This window comes from Cygnus atratus, chromosome 1 (assembly GCF_013377495.2).
Source record: "Cygnus atratus isolate AKBS03 ecotype Queensland, Australia chromosome 1, CAtr_DNAZoo_HiC_assembly, whole genome shotgun sequence".
NCBI lineage: Eukaryota > Metazoa > Chordata > Aves > Anseriformes > Anatidae > Cygnus > Cygnus atratus.
The window spans coordinates 47,591,500-47,614,640 of record NC_066362.1 but is presented as its reverse complement, the minus strand read 5'-3'; the positions used below and the strand labels follow the sequence as shown (position 1 = coordinate 47,614,640).

General features: G+C 42.8%; 1 protein-coding gene across 22 annotated transcripts in view; it reads right to left on the bottom strand.

Moving 5' to 3' along the window:
* The window catches only part of NR2C1 (nuclear receptor subfamily 2 group C member 1), a 51,427-nt gene extending 30,984 nt beyond the window's left edge, over window positions 1-20,443 (bottom strand). For 3 of the 22 annotated variants that reach the window (XM_035551586.2, XM_035551594.2, XM_035551609.2), the window contains exons 1-5: window positions 20,297-20,396; window positions 14,049-14,157; window positions 13,138-13,204; window positions 3,593-3,768; window positions 431-506 (exon numbers count right to left, since the gene is read on the bottom strand). In XM_035551586.2, the coding sequence (XP_035407479.1) occupies window positions 431-484 (54 nt within the window). In that variant the 5' untranslated portion in view covers window positions 485-506; window positions 3,593-3,768; window positions 13,138-13,204; window positions 14,049-14,157; window positions 20,297-20,396. Of the gene's footprint in view, window positions 1-193; window positions 374-430; window positions 507-3,592; window positions 3,769-4,153; window positions 4,312-5,333; window positions 5,523-6,993; window positions 7,094-10,666; window positions 10,871-11,693; window positions 11,816-11,909; window positions 11,991-13,137; window positions 13,205-13,995; window positions 14,160-20,296 lie in introns of those variants that run through there. The other 19 variants (XM_035551587.2, XM_035551591.2, XM_035551608.2 and 16 more) reach the window with 15 other exon arrangements.
* Window positions 20,444-23,141: the final 2,698 nt, after the last annotated feature.

Here is a 23,141-nt window from a genome sequence, read left to right as displayed (position 1 = left end):
CAAACCTTTACTTACAAAAACAAATGACAACAAGTGAAGTAATTGCTTAGTTGGGAAGTAAAAGCTATATAATGACAATTCCCTTGATTGTACGTTTTGTAAGTGAAAGTGAGCAAAGCAATTTGCTCAACCAGACAGCTCTCTGAAGACCACTATAGGCCCAAAAGGCACAGCTGAACAGCTAGTTACTTACTGGAAATACTGCTAGGTTTTCTTTAGCTTCATTTCTGTGGGGCAAACTTTGGCCAAGAAAGATTATGCTGTATAACTTTAAGATGGACACAGTAAGATCTTCTAGTCTTCCATGGGAGGGTCTCCTGAAGCTTTGGGTGTACTAAAACTTATTTTCTCTTGTAACTTTGGTTTTTACTTATCAGTCTGTACATTTTAATATTCAAAGTTTCTTAAATATGTCTCAAAATGTATGTACCTCTCCCATTTGCTGCTCAATAATTTGATGGGCCAGTTCCTCTATGGTTGCCATGATCTTTAATCACCAGAATTTCCTGTCAAAAAAAAGAAAGAAGATGCTTAACATCTCTAATAGTAAACGTATCTTGGGGAAAATATATTCCAGGTAAGTAAAGCACATTCCTAGTTGTATGAAGGTGACATCCCTGCAGAATTTAAAGCTTAATTATACTATAAATTAATAATTTATTTTCTATTTGCAAACTTCTGTGTCTTTAAACTCAGCTCACAGAGATGTGTTTTTTCCCTGCTGCTTTCACAAAGAGCAACAAAATAATAAGCTCCTTGTGGGAATATAAGTGTCTAATTGGCCCTGACATCAGTGGAGACATAATTAACATCTTAAAAACTGGAATTTTGTTGATGCAAAGCAGGGGCAAAAACCATAACTTCTTCTGAATGCATACTAATCCTTTAGTATAACAGGAGCGCTTGAAGGTCAATTTTGTAATTTGTGTGAGGCCCTACTTGGGAGGCAAAAAATATTTATTCCTAAAAACAGATTTGGTTTGCCATCAATACTGTAGTTACAGTGCAAGAAGTCCGAATCTTCATGAGAAGAATTCTGTATGATTTTACAGACACTGCTTTAAAGCAGGATTAAGTATTCAGATGTATGCCTTGTTTATTTGTTTGGGTATCTATACAGAAATATTTGCCAGGCAGTCTGTAAAAGGAACAGACACAAATTATGAAGCACTATACTTCCTTTTCTGACAAAAGCTGTAATAAGAACACTGTCTTACACAAACCTGTATAGAAATACAGGACTGTACTCTTACATTAAAGGATTTGTCTATATGCACAATTTACTTTGCTTCAAATATGCAGTATACTTGGGTTATACAGCTTTCTCATTGCAGACAGAAGGATAAAGATGTTTAATACCAACATACATACTGCTATATGAACATATGAATAAATGGTGCCAGTATAAAGGATTTTTTACACAACATAGAAGATTTATTTATTTTATGTGCAGGAATAGTGTTGTTTAACCATATAATAAGTGTTGATGAAAGTTGTTATATATGTAGAAAAACTGTATATATAGCAAATAAAATCAATTGATTTTCACTCTTTTACTTTCCTAGAACTTCTAGGAACTGTCTCCTACCCCAGTGATCTCTAACCTTTCTCAATCAATTTTGCAAATAAAAATGTAAATCATTTTGAAGTCCTACCTGCTCTAATAATTGGAAAAAGAGACTTTTGACTAAGGCAAGAACCACAGTCTTTGGAAGTGGATGATGTGGATAGGAAGAGTACAGAAACATTTGGTCCCTGTAGACAATTCTTACTCTCCCACTAGCATACTGCATTGTTAGTTAAATTAAAACAAAAGATGACAGACATTCACAAAAAACATGAGTGAAGCTTATGTTGAAAAGTATTCTCTCCTTAGAAGATCTAACAAGTATCAGTATCTTTGCAGTAGTACTCTGTTAACCCACTTCTGCATACTGTGAGCTGCAGCACAATCACTATTGAAACATTTTCAAGTCAGCTAGCACAATGTATCAGAAGTCTTCTTCTTTTACATAAAATTCTAGCAACAAAATATTGCACTGCTTATGCACATTGTACCAGAAATTAGTACTACTAAAAAAAAGAAAAAAGTCTTAAAAGCATATTAGAGAACCAATGAGTAAGAAAGACACATTTGGGTAGGACAGATGGACTGTTTGCAGAGTTATTTCAGAGGATGAATTTACTGTTTTGTGACAATTTGACATACCAGAACTGTTATGCGTATGACAATATTTTGCCAAAAATTAAATAAAAAATTAAGAGCAAATAAAAATCTGAAATTCTGATTTCATAGCTGACCCTGGTTTCAGTGGGGGTTTGGAATTGACACTTCCTGAGGCCTGTTCCTGCCTGCAATATTCTACAATTCAAAAACATACTAATTTCTTAGGTATGGGAACAATAAGAGTTGATTGCAATTAGGAAAAAAAAACTCAAAATATTTTGAAAGCAGTTTGGTTTGAACATTAATTATTCCGCCTTAACTAAGTGAAGAATCTTTTGACTACTTTGGTGGAGGTCCACTGTGCAGGTGTTTTCAAGGACACAATACAAGATTACCTCCTTTTAAAGTTTTATTCCACTGAGTGTCTAGTTTAAATAGCTATGCACAAGAAAGCTTATCTTGAACAGTTTAAACCAATTTTATCCACCAATAGTAATTACAAAGGTTAAGTACAAGTGGAAAATACATTTTCCCCTATGCTAGCCTTTTGAGATCATTAACATTTCAACAAGATCAGTAACATTTTCTGTTCTACAATCATTGTCTATAGCATTCTCTGCATTGTTTTCCTGAAGGAAACTCGACTACATCAATATCATTTTCCCATCAGAAAAGCTAGGTCTACAATTCTTCCCGTAACAAAGCATGATTTATGACATTCTCTATTTTTGTCACATCTACCAACAGAGCCTACGGTTACTTTAAGTTTTCTTAATGCTTTTCTGTAGCTCTTCGTGTTTTGGCCTGCAGAATTTGCATGTTCTAACAAGAATACTGAATACTAATTACTGCTACAGCTGATGCACCAAATCAGCAGCACATGGAAATCAACAACACTGCAGAGTGAATGGAAAAGCTTAATTTATTGTTTGTCTTGTAAAAAACCTGTAGTCATAATGAACTTGCACAGGAAGCAATATCTGGAAAATATATTTTACAGAAATTGACTCAGACAGTAAGAAAAAAAATCCTACCTATTGTATCTGTGGCACTTCAAAATTATAATTAAAAATTCTCTGTCATACAATTACTTTAAGTTAAATTAGCAACACATTAATATTTTTGTCACTAACTGAGTAAATTTAAAATGGAGAGATCTGTTATCTCCAAGCCTCCACGATTACCTTGTCCACCGCCTTGACAAGGTGGAAAGGTCTTTTCTTTATAATGTCGCAGACTCATTACTGGCCTCTGCAAATCCCTTTTGTCACCAAAAGGGCTAGCCCTAACTACCTCTTGGCCTGAGATTCCTGCCTCCCCCTGGTGCCAGCACTGATACATCTGTGACCTCACAGCCAACAACAAAGTTTTATTTTATTCTGTGTTAGTTTGCAGCCCAATGAATGACTTGACTTGTTACATTACCATACAAATGCTACTCCTGCACCAGTGGTGGAGTGAAATTGTAGGGTCACCGTTTTCCACAGCAAGAGAATTTACATCCACTTAAGCCATCCGAAGTCCCCCATATTTTCCCACAGCTCTATAAACTGTTGTGAGATGAGCCTCGGAGTTTTTATTTTTCGATCCTATGGATGAACCTGGTGAAGAAACAAGAAACAGAGTATGAAAAGAAGCAACATACATCCCCAAGGACAAAAAAGGCAACACTTAGGATGGTGAAGTGGTCTAGCAGAGACTCCTAGTACACAAGTTACATAAAGTACTGTAGGATCAGGAGACTGACAGAGATCTACCTTCTTGCCCCACTCCTTTTTTCTAGCAAGGATAATACTTCATAATCATGAGAATTGTAATAGCCAAAGCTACTTAAAAACAAGGCAAGGAAAGCACTGCATTTATAAAGTTTCAGAGGTGAGTTTATTTACAGCTAACCCTCTTATTCTGCCAGTGAAATACTCTTTTGCATAGACTTTTTTTAAAACCTCTTAGTAGATGTTATTCCCCCAGTTAGTGGATACTGACCTTTTAAGTCCCAACACAGAACTAAACGGTGGCTCATCTTTGCTCGGAACCTAAGTTTTCTTCCACATTTTTGCAGCTTCAGTGTTACTTCTTAATGCAAGTATTTGCTGGGTTTACTCTACAGCCACAGAATCATACAGTGTTAAGGGCTGTCTGCCCTGGAACACATACATGCAGAAAAGTTCTATTTTATAAAGTCTGAAATTACCAAATTAAAAAATAAAGTGCTCTTTTTTTAAAGTGCTCATTTTGTGTGTTGCAAACTTCAGTTGACCATGCTCACTACTTTCATATGCATAGAAGAAATACTCTTAAGATTCTGGGCAACTGAATCAAACATGATGCAACACTGCTAAAAGTGGTGAGAAGTCTGTCATCTTGGTTCAAAGGAGAATGTAAGTATTAAAGCACTGTAATATCTTTATCAAATGATCATCAATTATTCAATGTTGTAGGAGCTATTTTTCACTCTGTACAATGCAAAGTGAACAAAATTTTATTCTCTTCAGTCACTGATATCCTTAAAATCAACTTTAATGTTGGACTTTACAGTCGAATACCAACTAGAACCATAAGCTTATCCCTCATGTGTCAGGACTGCAACTGCCTCAAGAAACTCTGCAATCTCCTCCCCTCACCTGAGAGGTCTGGCTGCCAGTGCCCACGGCCAGCCCTAAGATGAAGCCCCCTCGAGCAGCCCTGGACCAACTGCTGGGGAACTGCTCTGGCATGAGCCAGACTGGTGAGAAGCCTCACGTAGCCTCCCCACTTGGCTTGGAGACTGCACCTAACCTCATACCCTGGGTCCGTGTATGAGCCGTGCTGCAGGTAGGCAAGCACCTCGATGATCCTCACCCACAGCCTCAGCCTCCCAGCTTTACCCCCACTCAGCTGTACCCCCGCAGACCTGCCTCGTGATCCCTGATCTGTAACTGACTCCAGTCGCTGCCACCGTCCCCTGCTCACCTCGTGCTGGTGGTGCTGAAGGGCTCTGTCCGTGTTGGTGACAGCATGACCCTGCCTGTCCCACTGTCCCCCTCAGCTCCCAGCTCACCTCATGTAGCTACAGTCATAGTGTCCTTCTCTTTTCAGATTTTTGAAGTAACTGGAATTTCTCCATTTACTTTGTTCTCACCTTAACAAGGCGACCTGAATTTAATCAATTTTTGACTTGTCTTACTTGTTATTTTTAAATTATGATTGCTTCCTCCATCGACTTCCATAAAGTTTGCTGAAGCACTCACAGGGCAGACTCCTGAGTAAACCATAAACTGGAGTTCTTCCATGAACTCGAGTCTGAAATTTCTCACAGTCCAATGTGTCCAAAAAGTCCAATGTGCAGGAATTATTTAAAATGAAATACATGCCACTGTTGAGGACACACAAAAAATCATTAACTTGGCAAAGAATTTGAGGTCATTCCTAGTACACATTAGTATATTCTGCACTTCTGTAGCATAGCTTCTCTTAAGTACTATTCACCTGCCACCATTTGGCCGGCCAAATACAGGAAAGCTCAGCTGGGAGAACATTCTCTCCCAGAAAGATAAATGGATCTGATTTCTAACAAGGAAGTTTATCAGATACCAAAACCAGAACAGGTATGCTCAATCTGCATGGCCAAATAACTCTGAGGATATTCAGAGTTTTCTGGTAATCTCAAGACTCGGGAAAATAAATGGCTCTGCAACAGAAAGTCCAGGGAAGCTGACACCCAGAAAAAACTGTGCTTTCATGGCCAATATAACGTTCTATAGGCTGACAAGCAGACTGACCTGCTGTATCAGGTTTAAGTGGCAGGGTTTTGGTAGTGTGGGGCTGCAGGGGTGGCCTCTGTGAGCAGAGCCCAGCAGCTGCCCCATGTCACATAAGAGCCAGCTTCAGGTGGCTCCAAAAGTGAACCACCAATGGCCAAAGCTGAGCCAGTGAGCCATGCTGGTTGCACCTCTGACAGCAGATTTAACAAAAGGGAAAAAATGCTGTGCTACAGCAGCTGAGAGAGAGAGGAGTGAGAAACAGCCCTGCAGACCCCAAGGTCAGTGCAGCAGGAGGGCAGGAGGCTCCAGGCATGCAGCAGCAGTTCCCCTGCGGCCTGTGGAGAGGCCCCTGGTGGAGCAGGCTGTCCCCCTGCAGCCCATGGGTCCCACATGGAGCAGATCTCCACGCTGCAGCCCGTGGAGGAGCCCCCAGCGGAGCAGGTGGATGTGGCCTGGAGGAGGCTGCGGCCCATGGAGAGCCCCCGCAGGAGCAGGCCCCGGGCCGGAGCTGCAGCCCGTGGAGAGGAGCCCGCGCAGGAGCAGGGGATGGGGAGGAAGGTATTTTTAGTTTGCTTTAGTTCTCAGTGCTCCAGTATGTTTTGCTTATGACAATAACCAGTGAGTGATCTCCCTGTCCTTATCTTCACCCATGAGCTTTCTTCATATTTTCTTCGCCTGTGTTTTTGAGGAGGGGGAGGTAGAGAGTGGTGCTGTGGTCTTAGCTACCTACTGGTGTTAAACCACCACACCTGCATGCTCTGAAAAAGCAGCTTAATTACTGAGCTATGTATATGCAAAATGTTATATACTTGTGAGGAGAACTCCCACTAGTGTTAGAGGCTGTATTTAACATAAGAGGTGTTGACTGTATCCTGAAAAAGACGTCTTCAGGGTAGCACACTCTTTGGGAGGGTGGTAGGAGTTCGTATCAATTTTTCTTTGTTGACTGAGTTCCAAGAAGAGAACATTTGAAGTACTTGATAAGCAAAGGTGATGGTGTGGATGTCTCTATTTAAAGTTTTGTCACCTCAGATAATGTGAAGCGTGGACTTTATGTTTTTGGCCATACTGTCAAATACTCACCAACAGCATGGCGAGAATTTGCACCAGTTATGACAGAATTCTGTACTGGGGCTAACACCTGTCTGTAACAGGATCCCTCTCTTGTGAGCAAGATGAAAGGCTGTAAGAGAGTAGTATTTTTACATTATTAATTCAGTGTTATCAAACAGAGCTAATAAAATATTGAAAATATTCAACTCTCCCAAATCCAGAAGTGGCCATAGACTTCCTTTATTCCTGGCACTATAAGCAACGTAAGTATACTCTGTTTTACTCTTAAGAGCAGGGGAAGAGGTTCTCTTAAAGAGATTCTGTCTTGACGGGTTATTTTGGCAGGAATTCTAAATTGCAGATGATAAAAAAGTAGGAAGTAATTTGGAACAGAATTGTGTTATGCAATCACAACCACCACGATGTACTCAACTGTAGCAATACAGTCTAAATGCCCTAAAAATGAGCAAAATTGAAGAAAAGCCAAGGGACAGTGGTTAAGAAAATCCTTTGACAAACTGTTTAAAAACCAAACTGCTTCAAAGGTGATGATTTTTAAACAAAAACCTAATGAAATTACAATGGAGTCTATGAGCCTGACTAGATTACTATTCCCTACACAACTGATGATACTACCTTTCCCCACTCAGAAGAATTTTAATGGTCCAAAAGATTTTATTTGTGATGTGATTCTTCAGAACAAAGAAAGAGAAATCTGTGTTTACAAGAGTTTTCAAACACAGCTTTTTCTAGACTTCAAGAATGTCATCTCTCCATTCAAAACTTTCAAGAAGGTTTTTCTCAACAACTATAATCTTTAGAGAATGACTTGCAAATGGTACAGCTCTCAGAAAAAAAGAAAAATCAAAAAAGCCTAACAAACACTTAAGTGTCCATAATTATGGATCTCAACCACCACATGAGGACAGCTTTTAAGAACGTTGGTTTTAATATTAACGCTTCCTCGTACACTGTTATAGTGCACCTCAAAAAAAAAACCAAACTCATCCATATATTTTTTTACCTACAAGTGATTATAAATATTGCAAAAATAAGAAGGAAACTCATCTTGAAACTACATAAATTCTTGATTAGAGTCATGAATTCACCCACTGTGAGCTTGAAGTATACATCTTACATACATCTGTCATGGTTTTGGTTGGGATAGGGTTAATTTTCTTCATAGATACTCACAGAGCACTGTGTTTTGGATTTTTGATGAAAACAGTGGTGATAACACACAGATGGTTTCAGTTGTTGCAGAGCAGTGCTCGCACAGAGCCAAGGCCGTTCCTGCTCCTCGCGCTGCCCTGCCAGCGAGGGGCTGGGGGTGCACCAGGAGCTGGGAGGGGACACAGCCAGGACAGCTGGCCCAGGCTGACCAGAGGGATGTCCCACACCGTGTGGCGCCATGCTCAGCAATAAAGCTGGGGTAAAGAAGGAGGAAGGGGCGACGCTGGGAGTGATGGCGTTTGTCTTCCCAAGGAACTGCTCTGTGTGACGAGCCCTGCTTTCCTGCAAGTGGCTGAGCACCTGCCTGCTGATGGGAAGCAGCGAATGGGTTCCTTGGTTTGCTTTGCTTGTGCATGGCTTCTGCTTTACCCACTAAGCTGTCCTTGTCTCAACTTGTGAGTTCTCACACTTTTAGCTTGCTGATTCTCTCCCCCATCCCACCTGGGGACAGCAAGCGAGCGGCTGTGTGGGGCTGAGCTGCTTGCCAGGGCTAAACCGCAACAGTCCTTCTTGGCACCCAATGTGGGCCCCAAAGGGTTTGAGATGACCGATAGATTTGATTTCAGTGTGGAGTGTGCTAGATCAAATTCATATACATTATAGCTGTTTAGCTGCTAACTGGCAGACTCCTGTGCTTGCTATGGGGCATGCCTGCCTTCCTGTATGCCAGAATCCAGTGCTTATTAGTGGCTGCTTTCGCTTCTACCATTTGCTCTGCTCCTTATCATTTTGCTTTGCTGTGCTAGGAACATTTTGATAACAGCTACGGCCATGAGCCTGGGCTGGCCCACGGCCAGAACATCGCTGCTGTTCCTGCGCTGCTGTAGTGGACAGGCTGCAACTCCAGACTGAACTCGAGTCAGAGGGACTGTGACCTGTGAATGAATTCACATGGGAGTACGTACACCCTGAAGCATCTGTGGCCACAGGTAAGTCCACTCTAGAGCAAAGTACACCTTGAAGCATCTGTGGCCATGGAGAAGTCCATGCTGCAGCAGGTACACCTTGTGGTCTCCATGTCTGTGAGCAAGGCCATGCCGCAGTACCTCGAAGCGTCTGTGGCCATGAATAAGACCACAACACAGCAGGTGTCTGAAGGGGCTGTGGGCAATGGAAAAGGCCGCACCAGAGCAGGTACACCTTGTGTGACCTGTGTGATTGTGGCTGCGGATCAGACCATGCAGCAGCAGATACACCTCTGAAGAGGCTGTGGCCCACTAATTAGTCCACACTAGAACAGGTACAGCTCGAAGAATCCGTGGCCATGGATAAGTCCACAACACAGTAGCTAAACCTCTGAAGGGCCTGAGGCTCACAGGTAAGGCCGTGCTGCAGCAGGTACACCTCTAAGGGACTGTGGCCAATCGACAAGCCCAGGCTGCAACAGAGGCAAGGGAAGGAGTTCATTGCAATGCTAAACGCTGTGGCCTGGTCCAAGAGGACAAGGGGTGAAGACTGTGATGGCCTTTAAACCGTTGTAACCCCTGATTTGAGTTCCATGTTGCAGGAAATGCTGTAGCAGGAACCCCTTGCTGCTAGCCAAGCCAGGGGCAAGAGAAGGACTTCACTGCAACGTTAAACCCTGTAGCCTGGTCTGAAGGGATGAGGGGTGGAGACTGTGATGGACATACCCTGAAATTGTTGTAACCCACGATTTGAGTTGCATCCCCCATCCCACCTGGGGAGAGAGAGCAAGCGGCTGTGTGGGGCTGAGCTGCCTGCCGGGGCTAAACTATAACAACATCCCCAACCTGTCGAGACACAGAAATAAAAGCTTTTAAATTACTCATCCAGTGATTCTGTGCTGCTAGTTAAATCATCCCGCAGCTCAGATGCATACTTCTGCAGTAGGAAACAAAAAGAATGACCTCTAGAATCAAGAGGTGTGTGTTTTAGAGTTGCTTTGCAGCTAGTTAGTTCCTTTAAACCAAATGCTACTGTTCTCAGAGTTGCTACGTAAAATTGAGTTTGCTTAGACTATTAATCTGTTATTCCCTCAGCTCACACTACTGCTTAAATAGAAATTTTAGTAGCCCTGTCCTTCTTGTTGCAACTGTATTTCTAGTAGCAATAGAAAAATTCTCAATAGAGGTTGGCTCTTGACAACTTAGAGCAGATGACAGCCTTGAAATGTATGTAGGTAATCAGTAAAAATATCAAGTAAACCACCTTTGACATGTAGTGGTTATAATCCATACACAGAGATCAGTTGCTAGAAAACGTTACATGAAAATACGACAGCTACAATTGCAACAGCATGAGGTGAGTGCATACATGTGCATATATATTTTTTGTATTCTGGGGGGTTAGGTGGGATTACTGAGGTGACAATTTCTTGGCGTACCTTCACAATTATAAAAAATCTTCAACACACTAAGTGGGTTCATTTCTAGATACATTTCAAAATAGTGCGAAGTGATGACTTACATCATGAAAGAGCTATGAAATCATTTTTTTAATTAGTATTTACAACTATAATTTATGCATTGGTAAAGTATATTGAGTTTTTCTGCATTTTCATGCACTTATAAGAACTCAACAATTTGAAGCCTCTTTTGATGCAACCATCATCCTCTTGAACTTGTCCTTTTAGAAAACGTGTCACTTGAGCAAGAAGAATGGTTTATTAGCTGTTAACATTTTTATGTTGACATTTTGCCATTCAAAGCCATTGCTAAATAAGAAGAAAAACACAAATGAGCTTTCCAGCATGAAGCACCATCCTTCTGGTAAAGCCTTATTTACTTATTTCATTGCAAATTCAGTTTCTGAGAGTATTGAGCTTGTGATTGTATGCTTTTGAGGGTATACTGCAGAATTGGCAAGTGCTTGATTTATAAATGCTACATCAATTATGGAAAATCTGTGAAACTAATTGCTTTGAGTTGCAAATTATAAAGTTCCAAAGCTCAAAGTTAAAGACAGTCCTATCACAGGAGTAAGTGTACTGGTGCATTTATGTTGTTGTAACACTGCATTTTTAAACTTTTGTGCTAGAAACAAGCCTGTAAACAATCAAAGACTGTCTAAAATGGATAAATGTCACTATATCCCTACAGGGATTTTTTTTTTTAAACTGTGACTTAAGACTGATGATGTACGTGAGGCCTGATCTGTGAAGTTACATTGATAACGAAGGTACAATCTTATTCTGGCTCCACTTCAGCAGGTGGAATGTCTTTGTGTACACAAGAACAACCTGCAGATTAGTCTTCCTTAGTCATCAGTATCTCAGTCCCACCACAGCTCTTGCCAGTAAAGCACTGATTCAAATTCTCAGAAGCAAGTGACCAGTCTTGAAACACTTTAACAGCTCTTATAAGCAGACACAGCATAGCTTGGAATGCCCTAGTGAATTAATCCTCCATCTCATCTCCTCACTCCAAGTGTACATGTGGATGAGCTACTTCTGAATTCACTGAATGACCAAAGAGTAATGCATTTTCCTGAAGTTTGTGTTAAAACACCATGCAGCAAACAGCAATGCTTAGCTGTACCTTGCCCATCTGTGTATTATAGGTGGGATGAGAGCTAGGAGTACTTCGTCAGGAGTTGCACTGATGTCCTTGATTATGTATCACAGCTCTTCAGAACGGAAACTGAATTTTGGACTGAGGGACTGGACATTAAGAAAAAAATGTGATTTGCAAGTGTCACCCTCAACTACATCCTACAATATAAGCTAATGAAAATCAGGTTCCTCCCTCACTTACCTGATGTGACATAAGCCAAGCTATGGCTCACATTGGTGTACAACCTCCTCCACTGCAAACATCCTTTGTAATCAGTGTGATCTTTAATTACATACAATGTAAAAGTGATACATTTTACAGGATTATTCCCTTATGTTTGTTTTTTTTTTTTAAATGTGAAATTAAGGAGTATTTTTGAGAATTTACAGATTAATCAATGCTTGTATTTTGATACCATTTTAAGTTGTGTAATTATTTAGCAATGGGTGTTTTGGGGTTGATTTCTGTTTTGTGTTGTCAACCCTCCTCCCCCCCTCAACTTAACGATCCTAACCACAAGGGACCTAACTGACCAACCCAGTACCTTTAACAACTGTACTCTGTGCTGAAATGTGTTATCTTAAATCACCTCCAATGAACTACATGACTTTATTCTGAAGAGCATACTAGCAAAAAGTCCACAAGCTTCAGTGCTTAAATTATGAGCTGTCAGGCCCCATTTAATGTCACAGCACAACTGTGAAAATTGCTAGCTGAAACCCATTCCTGCCCCATTTTCCTGCCCCACTTTTGCTTTATTTAATCTCTTTCTTGTGCTTACACACTGGTATACACCCAATGCTCTGAGCAGTCAGTTTAAAAAACTGGACTGGCTAGAAGCCTCTTTCTTATTTGTGGAGTCAGGGTATAGTTTCAAAGGCAGTTTGAACAGAATTACAGCTCTCCCAGGGGAAACGGTCCTGACCAAGCTCTGGTGTTGCTGACTGTGATAAGGCAATTCAACTCATTAAAAAGACAGAAAAATAGCAGAAGAGCACCAAACATCTGTTATGCAAGCACACTGAACTAATTTAGTTTGCAATCGGATTCGTTCCACAGCAGGCAAGAGAACACGTGGTTAGTAGTCAGGAGAAGGAGACAAAAGGAAGGTGAGGAAGGAGGAAGAACTCCCTTCCCACTTCCGGTGGCAGAGCGCTGTTGATTCAGTTCATCTGCACCGTGAAACTGTACCCTTTGGTTTTGGCCTGCTCAGCTGTCCGACGCAGCTCACTGTGGCATCAGACACACGCCATTCCCAGCCCTGCAAAGCTGCAAGACTACCTCTTTGATCAGTAACCACCTGGCAGGCTGTGCATCTTGACACTGGAGACAGGGGAGTCGGGACAGGTCACGGAGAAGCAGCTACCGACAAGTTCTAAGCTGAAGTTGGGTCAGATGTGAAGCGCTTTGTACTTCATCTTTCGCTTACCTAAGGTACCTATGTTATACTTCACATCAGGTGTGCACAATCACTCTTTAGAGATCCCTGCAAGCAACTGAACAGAAAAAATGCTTTAGCTGTTTTTCCTTTCATTATATAAACTCACAAGTTTAGCACAGTTTTCATCCTTTTGAAAGCTTTCCTGGAATTGCTCCAGTCAACAAATCCAAGAGGCTGAACTGATTCATGTAAAACAACAAGTATTCTAAACTCAGAGCTATCCAAAACTGGGACATGTTCTTTAAGGACTTTAATACAAATATTAATTTTCCAGTACAGAAGATTCAAAATAGGTCTCAGTCTGGGATTCGATCTTCAGTAACTGGAAATAAAATCCAGGGTGTTTTCATCTAATATAAATCCTCCTGATTTCAAAAATACTTTCTTCCATTCCCATCCAAATTATGCCACACACTTTCAAAGCACACATCAGGCAGCATATGAGAAATGTTTTTTATTATTCAGATAGAAAAGTAAATTGATTCAAATAATTGACGCGTTCTTGATTGAGAGTGTTTTGCAAAGGGAATGAGACCGATCAAGATAAACCAAACTTTATCCAGATACTAGTTAAAGACAGCTTTAGGAAAGAAATAAATGTGATGAGCAGCCTAACTTGGAGAGATGAGATCCGGGATTCTAAGAGATTAGAGAACACAACAAAAAAAGCTGCAAATACTTTTGGAATCCTCTTTAAAACGCCTTTCTCAATTAAATACATCCAAAAGTGAACTGCAAACTCTAATAGCATTAGTCAAAGAGGGGGAAGGAGTAGAGCCAAGACTCCTGCCAATACATCAAACACTAAGAAAAGCTGCTTGCAAACACCCACCGATTACTTTTTACCTCATTCATATCTCCTTCTGAACATTCTTGCGAAAGTTACGTTCTTTACTCACCGATTCAACTAGTGAGTCAATAGCTGAATATTGCAATTACTGCTTCATTGCTCTACCGGGTTCCCTTTTTCACATCAGACTTAGGATTCTTGCCTTCATTTTTCAGAACCTTCAAGGTATAAGAGAAATGGTAAGAAATGCTTTGCCCCACGACCATTTATTTAAATAACTTCTCTGCTGAAGCTCCCAAATGACCTCTTAAAACTTCCTACAGATCTAGCATTAAGATTGGAGACACAGTCTAAAACTCCCTGAAACAAATACGTAACCTTCCTTCACTTTTCCTTAAAGGAAATGCGTTGCTTAAGGAAAACTGATATTTAGACTGTCAACATGACTAGATCACTGCCTCTCTTCAATGCCCTCTATTTTCTTTCTTTTTCTACTCTTGTACCCTCAGTCTATGATGATCTGTCTGCACATTTTGTCATTAGTAGTAAATTTCTGAGGCCAGGGACAAATCATTTGCTTAAGGGTAGATAACCAACACAGGAAGACTCTTCATCTAGGTACAGAGTAACACAAGTATTAGCAGCTGTACTTACACTGATTAGATCTACCTTACATGTAAAACCCTTGCATTTGTTTTTGAAGTTATTTCTCTAGTGCTTGACAATATTTTCCATATAATTAAAACGGAAGAGGGAAGCACTTCCAAAGATCTAGGAAACTAACCCCACAGAGAGATAATATATCCAACTATTTTCTTTTTAAAATCTCAGTCCACCAGCCCCATTTATTGAAGCCTCTAAAAGCAGGCATTTTGACAGAAGACAGGCATCAGACCACTTTTCTACTAGTTACATGGCATTTATTGCATCTCTCTAATCTTCAGACTCACAAATGAAATGCAACTTTAATCTCTTTCTGTGTATATCCTACAAAAATATTATTACTTTATGTCCCTAGTAAATGAGCTGGCAAGCCTTCCTGGCAGGAGGAATCAAAATTATTTTTGAATACATCACTGTCTTCAATGTCAGCCCAAACTTGTCAGCACTGAAGCTGGCATCACAACGCATTGTTTTCCATCACTACTTTAGGTAAGTACTCCATGAACCACGGCGTCGGTGGAAGATGTTCATTATCTTGCACTAAAACTCAACCACTCTTCTCCACTTCCTCAGCTTGTGTGCGCCGTGGTTTCCTCAATGTTCTAGTCAAAATAACTCAGGAAAGAATTATTTAAACTGCTTGCTTTTGGCTTACTCCTACAAAAATGGGTAGGAAACACTCCCATGAGACCAGCCAGCAGATCTGACAGCCTCTAATCCCTCTGCTGGTACAGCTACACCCAGAAGACATCAAAGGGTAACTCATATCCTTCTCCTGGGACAAAAGTTACATGACCTTAATTATCTTAGCAGGAAGTTTCCAACTAATAGCACGCCAAAATATTATACCAGGGTAGACTAAGGACTTCAAAAGCAATTGCATTAAGAATATTTTTTGATGTTTGGACTCTCCACTTAATATAAATGGTAACATCTCTTGTTCAGTTACATTTTATTACTGGTATAGTTGCCCCACTATAAATTATCTCGATTCTGCTTTAACACCCTTCAGATGAACGAGAACAGACTGCATTTGGTATGAAGATACAGCACGTGAAAAATGTATTCAACCCAGAGATCTCCAGATTACTTCCAAAAAATGGTTATAAGCCTGACCCAGAGTCGTTTTACTGCTGCAAACACGACGCTCAAAATTTGAAATGGTTTAACTATCTTCCTGGCACTGTCAAACCAGTTTGACCCCGTATATTAAAATATATATATGGGATGCATAATGATTGCAGTAATGACTCCACGGACATGTGGAAGGTGTTAATACAGGGGTCTTTTCTGGATCAAATGCACCTGAGAAAGACACCTGTAAAAGATCAGATGCACATTTGAACTAATAGCTACAGAAGAGCTTTGTAGATGCTTTAGAGGTACAGGCATGCTAACGAGGTATGACTGCAGAAGCATTGTGAAATTTACTTCCTGGTCTTGAAAAGCTCAAAAGGTTAATAGAATGGAAAGCGAGCTAGAAAATAATTCCCTCTTAGAAGAAACTGCCTTGATCTCTTTCCATAGTCATACTGCTTCAGTAATAAATGATTTCAACAAACCTCAGAAAACAAACTAAGGATATACTGGTTTAGCCCAGGTCATCACACCGGGCTCACAGCTGCTCTGTACCTCCAAATGGAAACGAGGCCTCACTTCCCTTCCCATCACATGCTAATTAAGAATTCAGCACAACCAATGCCAAGCTTGTTTAATAAATATCTGCACATAAAATGGAAAGCACTTAATCCCTCTGTGATTAAACGTGGCAGAGCCAGGAGGTTTTGTTACTTGTTTTAAACCGAGTTCGTGATACTCTGGAACAGTATTCTGCAATGCTCTGCGGATCGTCAGCTAAGCCAAGGAATCCAAACACATTTGTGAGACACACGACACCACTCTGCTTGATGCTTCATACGTGAGAAAGCTCAATGAACACATGAACCTAAATGATCTGTTCTTGGATTATCACACTATAAGCCATATTGCTCAAGATGGTACAACAGTTGGCAGGCTCAAAGGAGTAATATTCTCCTTGTTGATGAGCTGAGGAATATTTATGTGGCTCTCGACACCCAGTCAGATAGCGTTTATTGAATTTGCAAGACATCAGGACTTAGCGAGCACGTATGGAAGAGATGGAACCACAGGAAACTGCAGCAGCCAAACCTGCGGGCAAGGGAAGATGAGGTGCTTGTACACGCTCGAGGGAATAATTAGAAGGCACACAGCAATAGAGAAAAAGATGCACTGGCAGCCATGCCTGTGCAATTCATTTAGAATTATTGCCCTTGTTGCTTTAAAATTATGTTTAAATTTTCATGTAAGCAAGAGTTAGAGTGGGAGGAAAGAGCATCGCTAGGCTGAATTTTAAGGAGATTGCAGAGTCCCTCCTCCAGGTTAGGCCACCGAAAGGGGACAGTCTCACTTGCAGGCCTGTGCACCACCTCCAGAAGCAGCCCGAGCACGGGAGAGCTGAAGCAGCTCATGGGACAGAGCAGGGGAGGCAAGGGGTTGTCTGCAAGCTGATCCAGCTCACCTGGTGCTGGCCAAGCACCAGAGCTAGGTGCAGGACAGCCATTTCAGCTGGCCAAGCTGCCCAGCACACCTCCCACCACAGACTGCATCTCCCCCGAGGCTGGCAAAACCCTGCGCTGTCACAGGAAGAAAAACAAAGGCACTGGCTCCACGGCTGGAGCCGCACAACAAACCCCATCAGGAAGCGCATCTGGCTGAACGCTTCCCCCCTCCCCTTCACTGGGTTAGTTTCAGCCCAGTCACTTCTCTTACCTAGCATGCAAAGACTGTGCTACCACCACACAGCAAGCACAAATCCTTCTTTCAAAACACACCCATCACAGTGCGACGGCAGCATGTCATGAAATGTGATGTGACGTGCCTGCTTGGAGCATCCACACAACTACAGACGGGTAGCTGATAAACGAAGGCACGCTACAGAAAGGACTCGCAAACCTATTTAGCAGTAGTACCACTTACTCCCCCCCTCATAACTTGCACACATTCCTGTCTGCAGAAACTTCCTTCAGGAAAAAAAAAAAAAAAGGACTGAATTTATCTTTCCAGCAAATCGGTGTTGACAGCTTCAGAAAAAAAAACGACCCTTTATCATAAATATCACTTTCTTCCTGAGCTGTTTCTTTTTCTTCATCAATTCTACAGGCTCACAGGATTAGATTTTGTTAGCAGACTTCTTTTTTTAAATTCCTATGAACATGTATATCAGGCGCTTTGGGAAATACATTTAGACTAAGTAGTGACAAGTGAAAGCATTAGTCACGTTGACACTTACACTGTCCTACTCATACTCCAGAATAATCATTACCAAAATAAACGGGGCAGTTTTCACACCACAAATTTACTCCCAAGCTATGATTAGCAACCTCAACTTATTCAGAATGAAATAACTGCTAATTAAAGCTAATACGACAAAACAAGATGGTTTGGCTTTAGTTCTCGGTGCTTTGCATTTTTCAAGTTACTGGTTTAACTTCCTGCAAAGGCAGTCAAATACTTAGCTTAGCCTAGCCTGTCTTGATGTTAAGCTGAAGAAATTCATTTCAAATTAAAATCTGAACAGCCTTTCACAGAAGGCCCAGCCAAACCAATAAAATGAATTTAAGTATTGATACAGAAAGGCAATTTTTACACCATGATTTTCAGAAAGGCTCATCCTTCCTTACAAAGTCTGCAGTACTGTACCACAAGATACACGGGTTTTGCTCAAGTCCTTCTAATCTCCAAGAACTGGAAATGAAGAGTAATTCTCCAGAAGATAAATCCTTTGTTGCTTTGAGACTGTGGCTGGTAGAATTTAATGCAGCATCTCTGGAATAAAAGGCTGATGACTGGAAGGTATGAATATGGACAGAGCAAGAATTTGATTAACTGAGCCTCTGCAATTTTATCCATCATTTTTCATGCTTCTAAAGCTCTCTTTTGTGGCAGCTTACCTTACACCAATAAGGCATTAGCACAAGTTTAAAATGCCGAAAGCAGCTTTAAACAGCACTGAAGAAAAAAAATAGTACATTTAACTGTTTAAAAAAAATGGGACATTTTGTATCATCAGCACCTAAGTTAGGTATTTTTCAGTTTTCTCAATGGTCCTTGGTGAGTTGCATGCTACAGCCTTTGCGTGTACGTTAAAAAAGCAGGGGCACACAAAAACGCTGTGCCCATCACAGACAGCCACCCCCATACCCACGCCCTGCTCACCACTGCCTCGTGATGCCTCACTGATGCTGCTCACCACTTCCTCACAGTGGATGTTAACATCCCCTCTGCTCTGTGAAAGCAGATACTCACAGGAGAGCTCCCCGACCCATTTCAACCAAAATAGCTCAGGTTGACAAAGTTTACTAACAAAAACTGCTTAAACCAGCATGAAGGAGGAAAGGGATGCATACCCTCTGCCAGCTATATTGCTGACAGCTGAAACCCGTTACTTCTGCCAGTAGAACAAACACGTACAAGTTAACAACCTGACCCTGCTCTATCCCTTCATACATAGCTGAGCTCCCCATTTCTGGGGTACAGAAGCAGCTGAAGACTGTGCACTCCATCAAATGTTGGTTATGCTCCTTACATTGCCAGAAAAGCAGCTGACCACCACCACATGAAAATATCTGGTCCTGTGATAAAAGAGGGTCTGCAATGTCTCTGAAGGAATAATTACAGACAGAAGCAGTCAAGCATTTCAGATTTTACGTCTTCCCTCAACCAAGTATCTCCAAGGATAGCCGCACAGCAAGGAGCAAGCTGCAGACTAACTGCTCTGCGGGAGTAGGACATCTCATGGCACAACTGGCCTCCATGGACTAACAGGCAAAAAAAAAAAAAAAGATTTATAGAGTTATTTTCATTCACAAAATACTGTTATAGGAAAAAAAGCATCCAACATTATAAAGTAGAGAAACAAGAGTCTGCAGGTGCACACTGCCTCCCCAGCGCAGCAATGTGGTGCTCTGCTTCCCCCACAGCCCCACTGAATACCTTTATTTCTCTTTATACCAGGCTGATTTAAAACATAGGAGGCTCTCCAACACCAGGCTATGGGAATTGTTGCCCACCTGAGTTTTCCATGACAGGCAGGGAAGCAGCTCTTCCTACCACACCACCCTTCTAAACCCACCTTCTTATTTGCTAACGCTATTTACTAGCAGCTCCAGATCAGGGCTTTTACGCACGAAGAGAACCCAACTCAGCTGAGAGCCGTGCCCGCACACGCGCTAACACCGCCAACAAAAAGACCCCCCCCCGGCTGCAGCACTCGCCCACCACCCCCTCCCCAGCTCCACCCCGAGGCCCCGGGCGGTGCCTCGGGGCCTTGCGGCACCCGCCGGGCACGAAGCGAGGGCGCGAGGCGCGGAGCGGCGCCCGGGGCCGGCCGCCCCGTCACGCCGCGCACAAGATGGCTGCGCGGGGCCGGGCCGGGCCGGGCCAGGCCGGACAGCACCCGGCCGCCCGCTCCCCCCTCCCGGGGCCGCCTCTCCCCGCCGCGGGGCCGCGCTGCCCGGATGCGGGCGGCACAAGCGGTTCCTGTAGGTGAAAGGTCGGGGGGCGCGGAACGGGACAGCACCGGGGCGGCGGCGCCGCGCTGCGGGGAAGGAGGGCGGCGGCTGTTAATGGCCGTTGGCGGCCGTTGCCGCGCGGCCGCCGAGGGAGGCGCCTCACCTGCGGGGCCCGGCGGCGCTCCGGCGGCTTTATTTGGCGGCGGCGGCTCCCGAGCCGGGGGTCAGAGTTCGCGGCCCCGCCCCGCCCCGCCGCCGCGGCTGCGCACGGAGAGAGCCCCCCGGGAGGGGGCGGTCCTCGCCCCGCCCTCGGCGGCCGTTAACGGCGCCTCAGGGCCGCGAGCGGCCGTTGGGAGGGGGGGGGGAGCGCCTCGTGGCGCCGTGAGGAGCCCTCGGTGCGTGAGAGCCGCCCTCAGCCCTCACAAAGCGAGGGGCTTGCGGGAGGGGGGGGCGCTGCTCCGGGTGGGCTCTGGGGAGGCGGCGAGCGCCCCAAGGCTTCCACAGGGGCGCTGGAGGAGCGTAGTGCTGGTCTTCTGCGGGTGTCTGCCTTCTTGTGGCCCGGCCTGGAGACAGCTAATTGCTTAATTTTCGCCAATTACTTTAGTAACCTCGATTTAAAGAGCCTTATTTTTTAAATGAACCTTTTCTTCTTCCTTTTCTATCTGTTTAATGAAGACTGTATAGCTGTGGTAAGAGACCGGCTGGAACCTAAGGGTCACAGAGGCTGTATGCACAGCTTCAGGTGCTGAAACTCATTTATGCATTCAAACCGTTTTTACACAATATCTACTGAATCAGATGACATAAACATGAACCAAAGCAGAAATATATGATCAGACACCACGTAACTTTTAATTTAATACAGAGTCATAGACTCATAAAGGTTGGAAAAGACCTCCCAAGACCATCTGTCCAGCCATTCCCGTAGCACGAATGTCACCCACTAACCCATGCCCTAAGCACCAGGCCCAACCTTTCCTTGAACACCCGCAGGGACGGTGACTCCACCACCTCCCTGGGCAACCCGTCCCAACGCCTGACCGCTCTTTCTGAGAAGGAATGTCTCCTCGTTTCCAACCTGAACCTCCCCTGGCGCAACTTAAGGCCGTTCCCTCTAGTCCTATCACTAGTTATCTGCAAGAAGAGGCTGACCCCCAGCTCCCTACACCTTCCTTTCAGGTATCTGTAGAGGGCAATAAGGTCATCATTCACACTCTTATCTTGCCAGTTCCTTCACTGCTTTTCCTTCCAATGTCCCACAGCTATAGTTGCATCTAGCAACTCCAGTTCAAGATTGCTAATTCAGTATTTGCAAGCATCATATTTCGCTTTTTGATCAAACACATCACAAAAGCCAAAATTTTTATGGAAAAATGTTAAATTGGAGCAATTAATTTGCTAAGCGTTTCCTGAAAGCGTAGAATATTACACCACTCTCAATTTATGGTACCTGTCAATTCCCATGCTAGCCTGACTCGCACGTCCACCTTCTAAATGAGGCTTACTGCAGTTTAATTTAATGCCAAGGAGCTTGCACCAAATATCATTTCATACAAGCATTCTAATACCCTCAATAGAGCAGAAATGTCACTAACCAGTAAAAAATATTTTGATTTTTTTTTAGCAAGTGACCCAATTCATGCTTGGTCCGTATTAGAAAGGCATGCCCATGCAGCTGCGTCAGCCAGGATTACGAGACATCTCTATCAAAAATATGTAGGAGCAAAATCCTTTATGCTGTTACTGCAAGTTACCAAAAGAACTGCTTTCAAACATCTGTCAGAGATGTACAAAGAGGCAGCATAACTAACCTGACAGAAAAATCTCTCCCTTACAGGCCCTGCTGAAATTCTTGTGCCAACAGAAACTGTGTGATTCAGGCATAATTGGATTTTGAAAATTTGGATTTTGCATTTATTAATGCAACACCCTTCATCTATATAGATTCAAATCTCCTAGTTCTTTAGGATGCTTGTTTCTTAGGATCCTTTCTTTGCCAGCAGTATGTCTATTCATAACGATGTGCTGAAGAATTAATTTCAACGAATTCGAAACAAAGCTTGAGTATCAGATGCAGTAACTAGCAAGAAGAGTAGGATGATGGAATTATTTTCTTTTGCAAAAAATAAACATGACCACAGCACCAGGAAAAATTCACATAGTTGTGACTGAAGAGGGGGAGACAAATAAAAATTCTACGTCCTCACAAAAGTAAGAGACAAAATGATTTCTGAGCAATTTTCAATATAGGACAGGAGAATAGCCCTTTTATTTAGCATCTTGTGGTCCAGAACTGACTTATCTCCACCAATAAATGTTCAAGACAATGCCATTAATGAAGTGCTTTCTCTTTGGATTGATGTATCCTTGTCAGCTGTTGCTGCAGCTGCAGCTTCTGCTCACATCCCTGTAAATCACACTGCATCATAGCACATGGGCAGAGGGAGCCTCACTCAGCCTTGGGCTGATGAAGCTCAGGGCTGTCATTCCCCAGGGCTGGGGGTGGCTTCAGGAGATAAAGCTCCACTACTTGGTGTCCTACAAGGTGGGACTGCGCAGGAGCAAATTTTGGATTGTTGCACTTTGCCTGCAAGCCGGCCTCAATAGAAAACAAACATCATGAACTCGGGGGATTTTAGTTTGAGGGGCTGGGGAAGAAGGAACAGTAAGCCAAGAACTACACGGCAAGAGGTAGCTAAGGAAAGACAGCAGGGCAGGAAGGTGGAAATAATTTTCACGGCAAACACATCATCTTTGTAGTAAGTGTGAGTAGTGTCTTGGCTGACGTGAGCAGGACCACTTAAAACCGCTGTATCAGGTAGTCAGATTCAGCAGCAAGCTGTCGGTCTGTGTGCACAGCTTACACCTGTTCGTACTTTTTTCTGTTTGTAAGGGCAAAGCATAGCATGGACTTCCAAGCAAGACAGATGTGCAGGATAATGGCAGCAAATTCTGCTGCCTGGAAAGCAGTGAATGAATGAATTACACAACACACAAAAGCCTGAAAA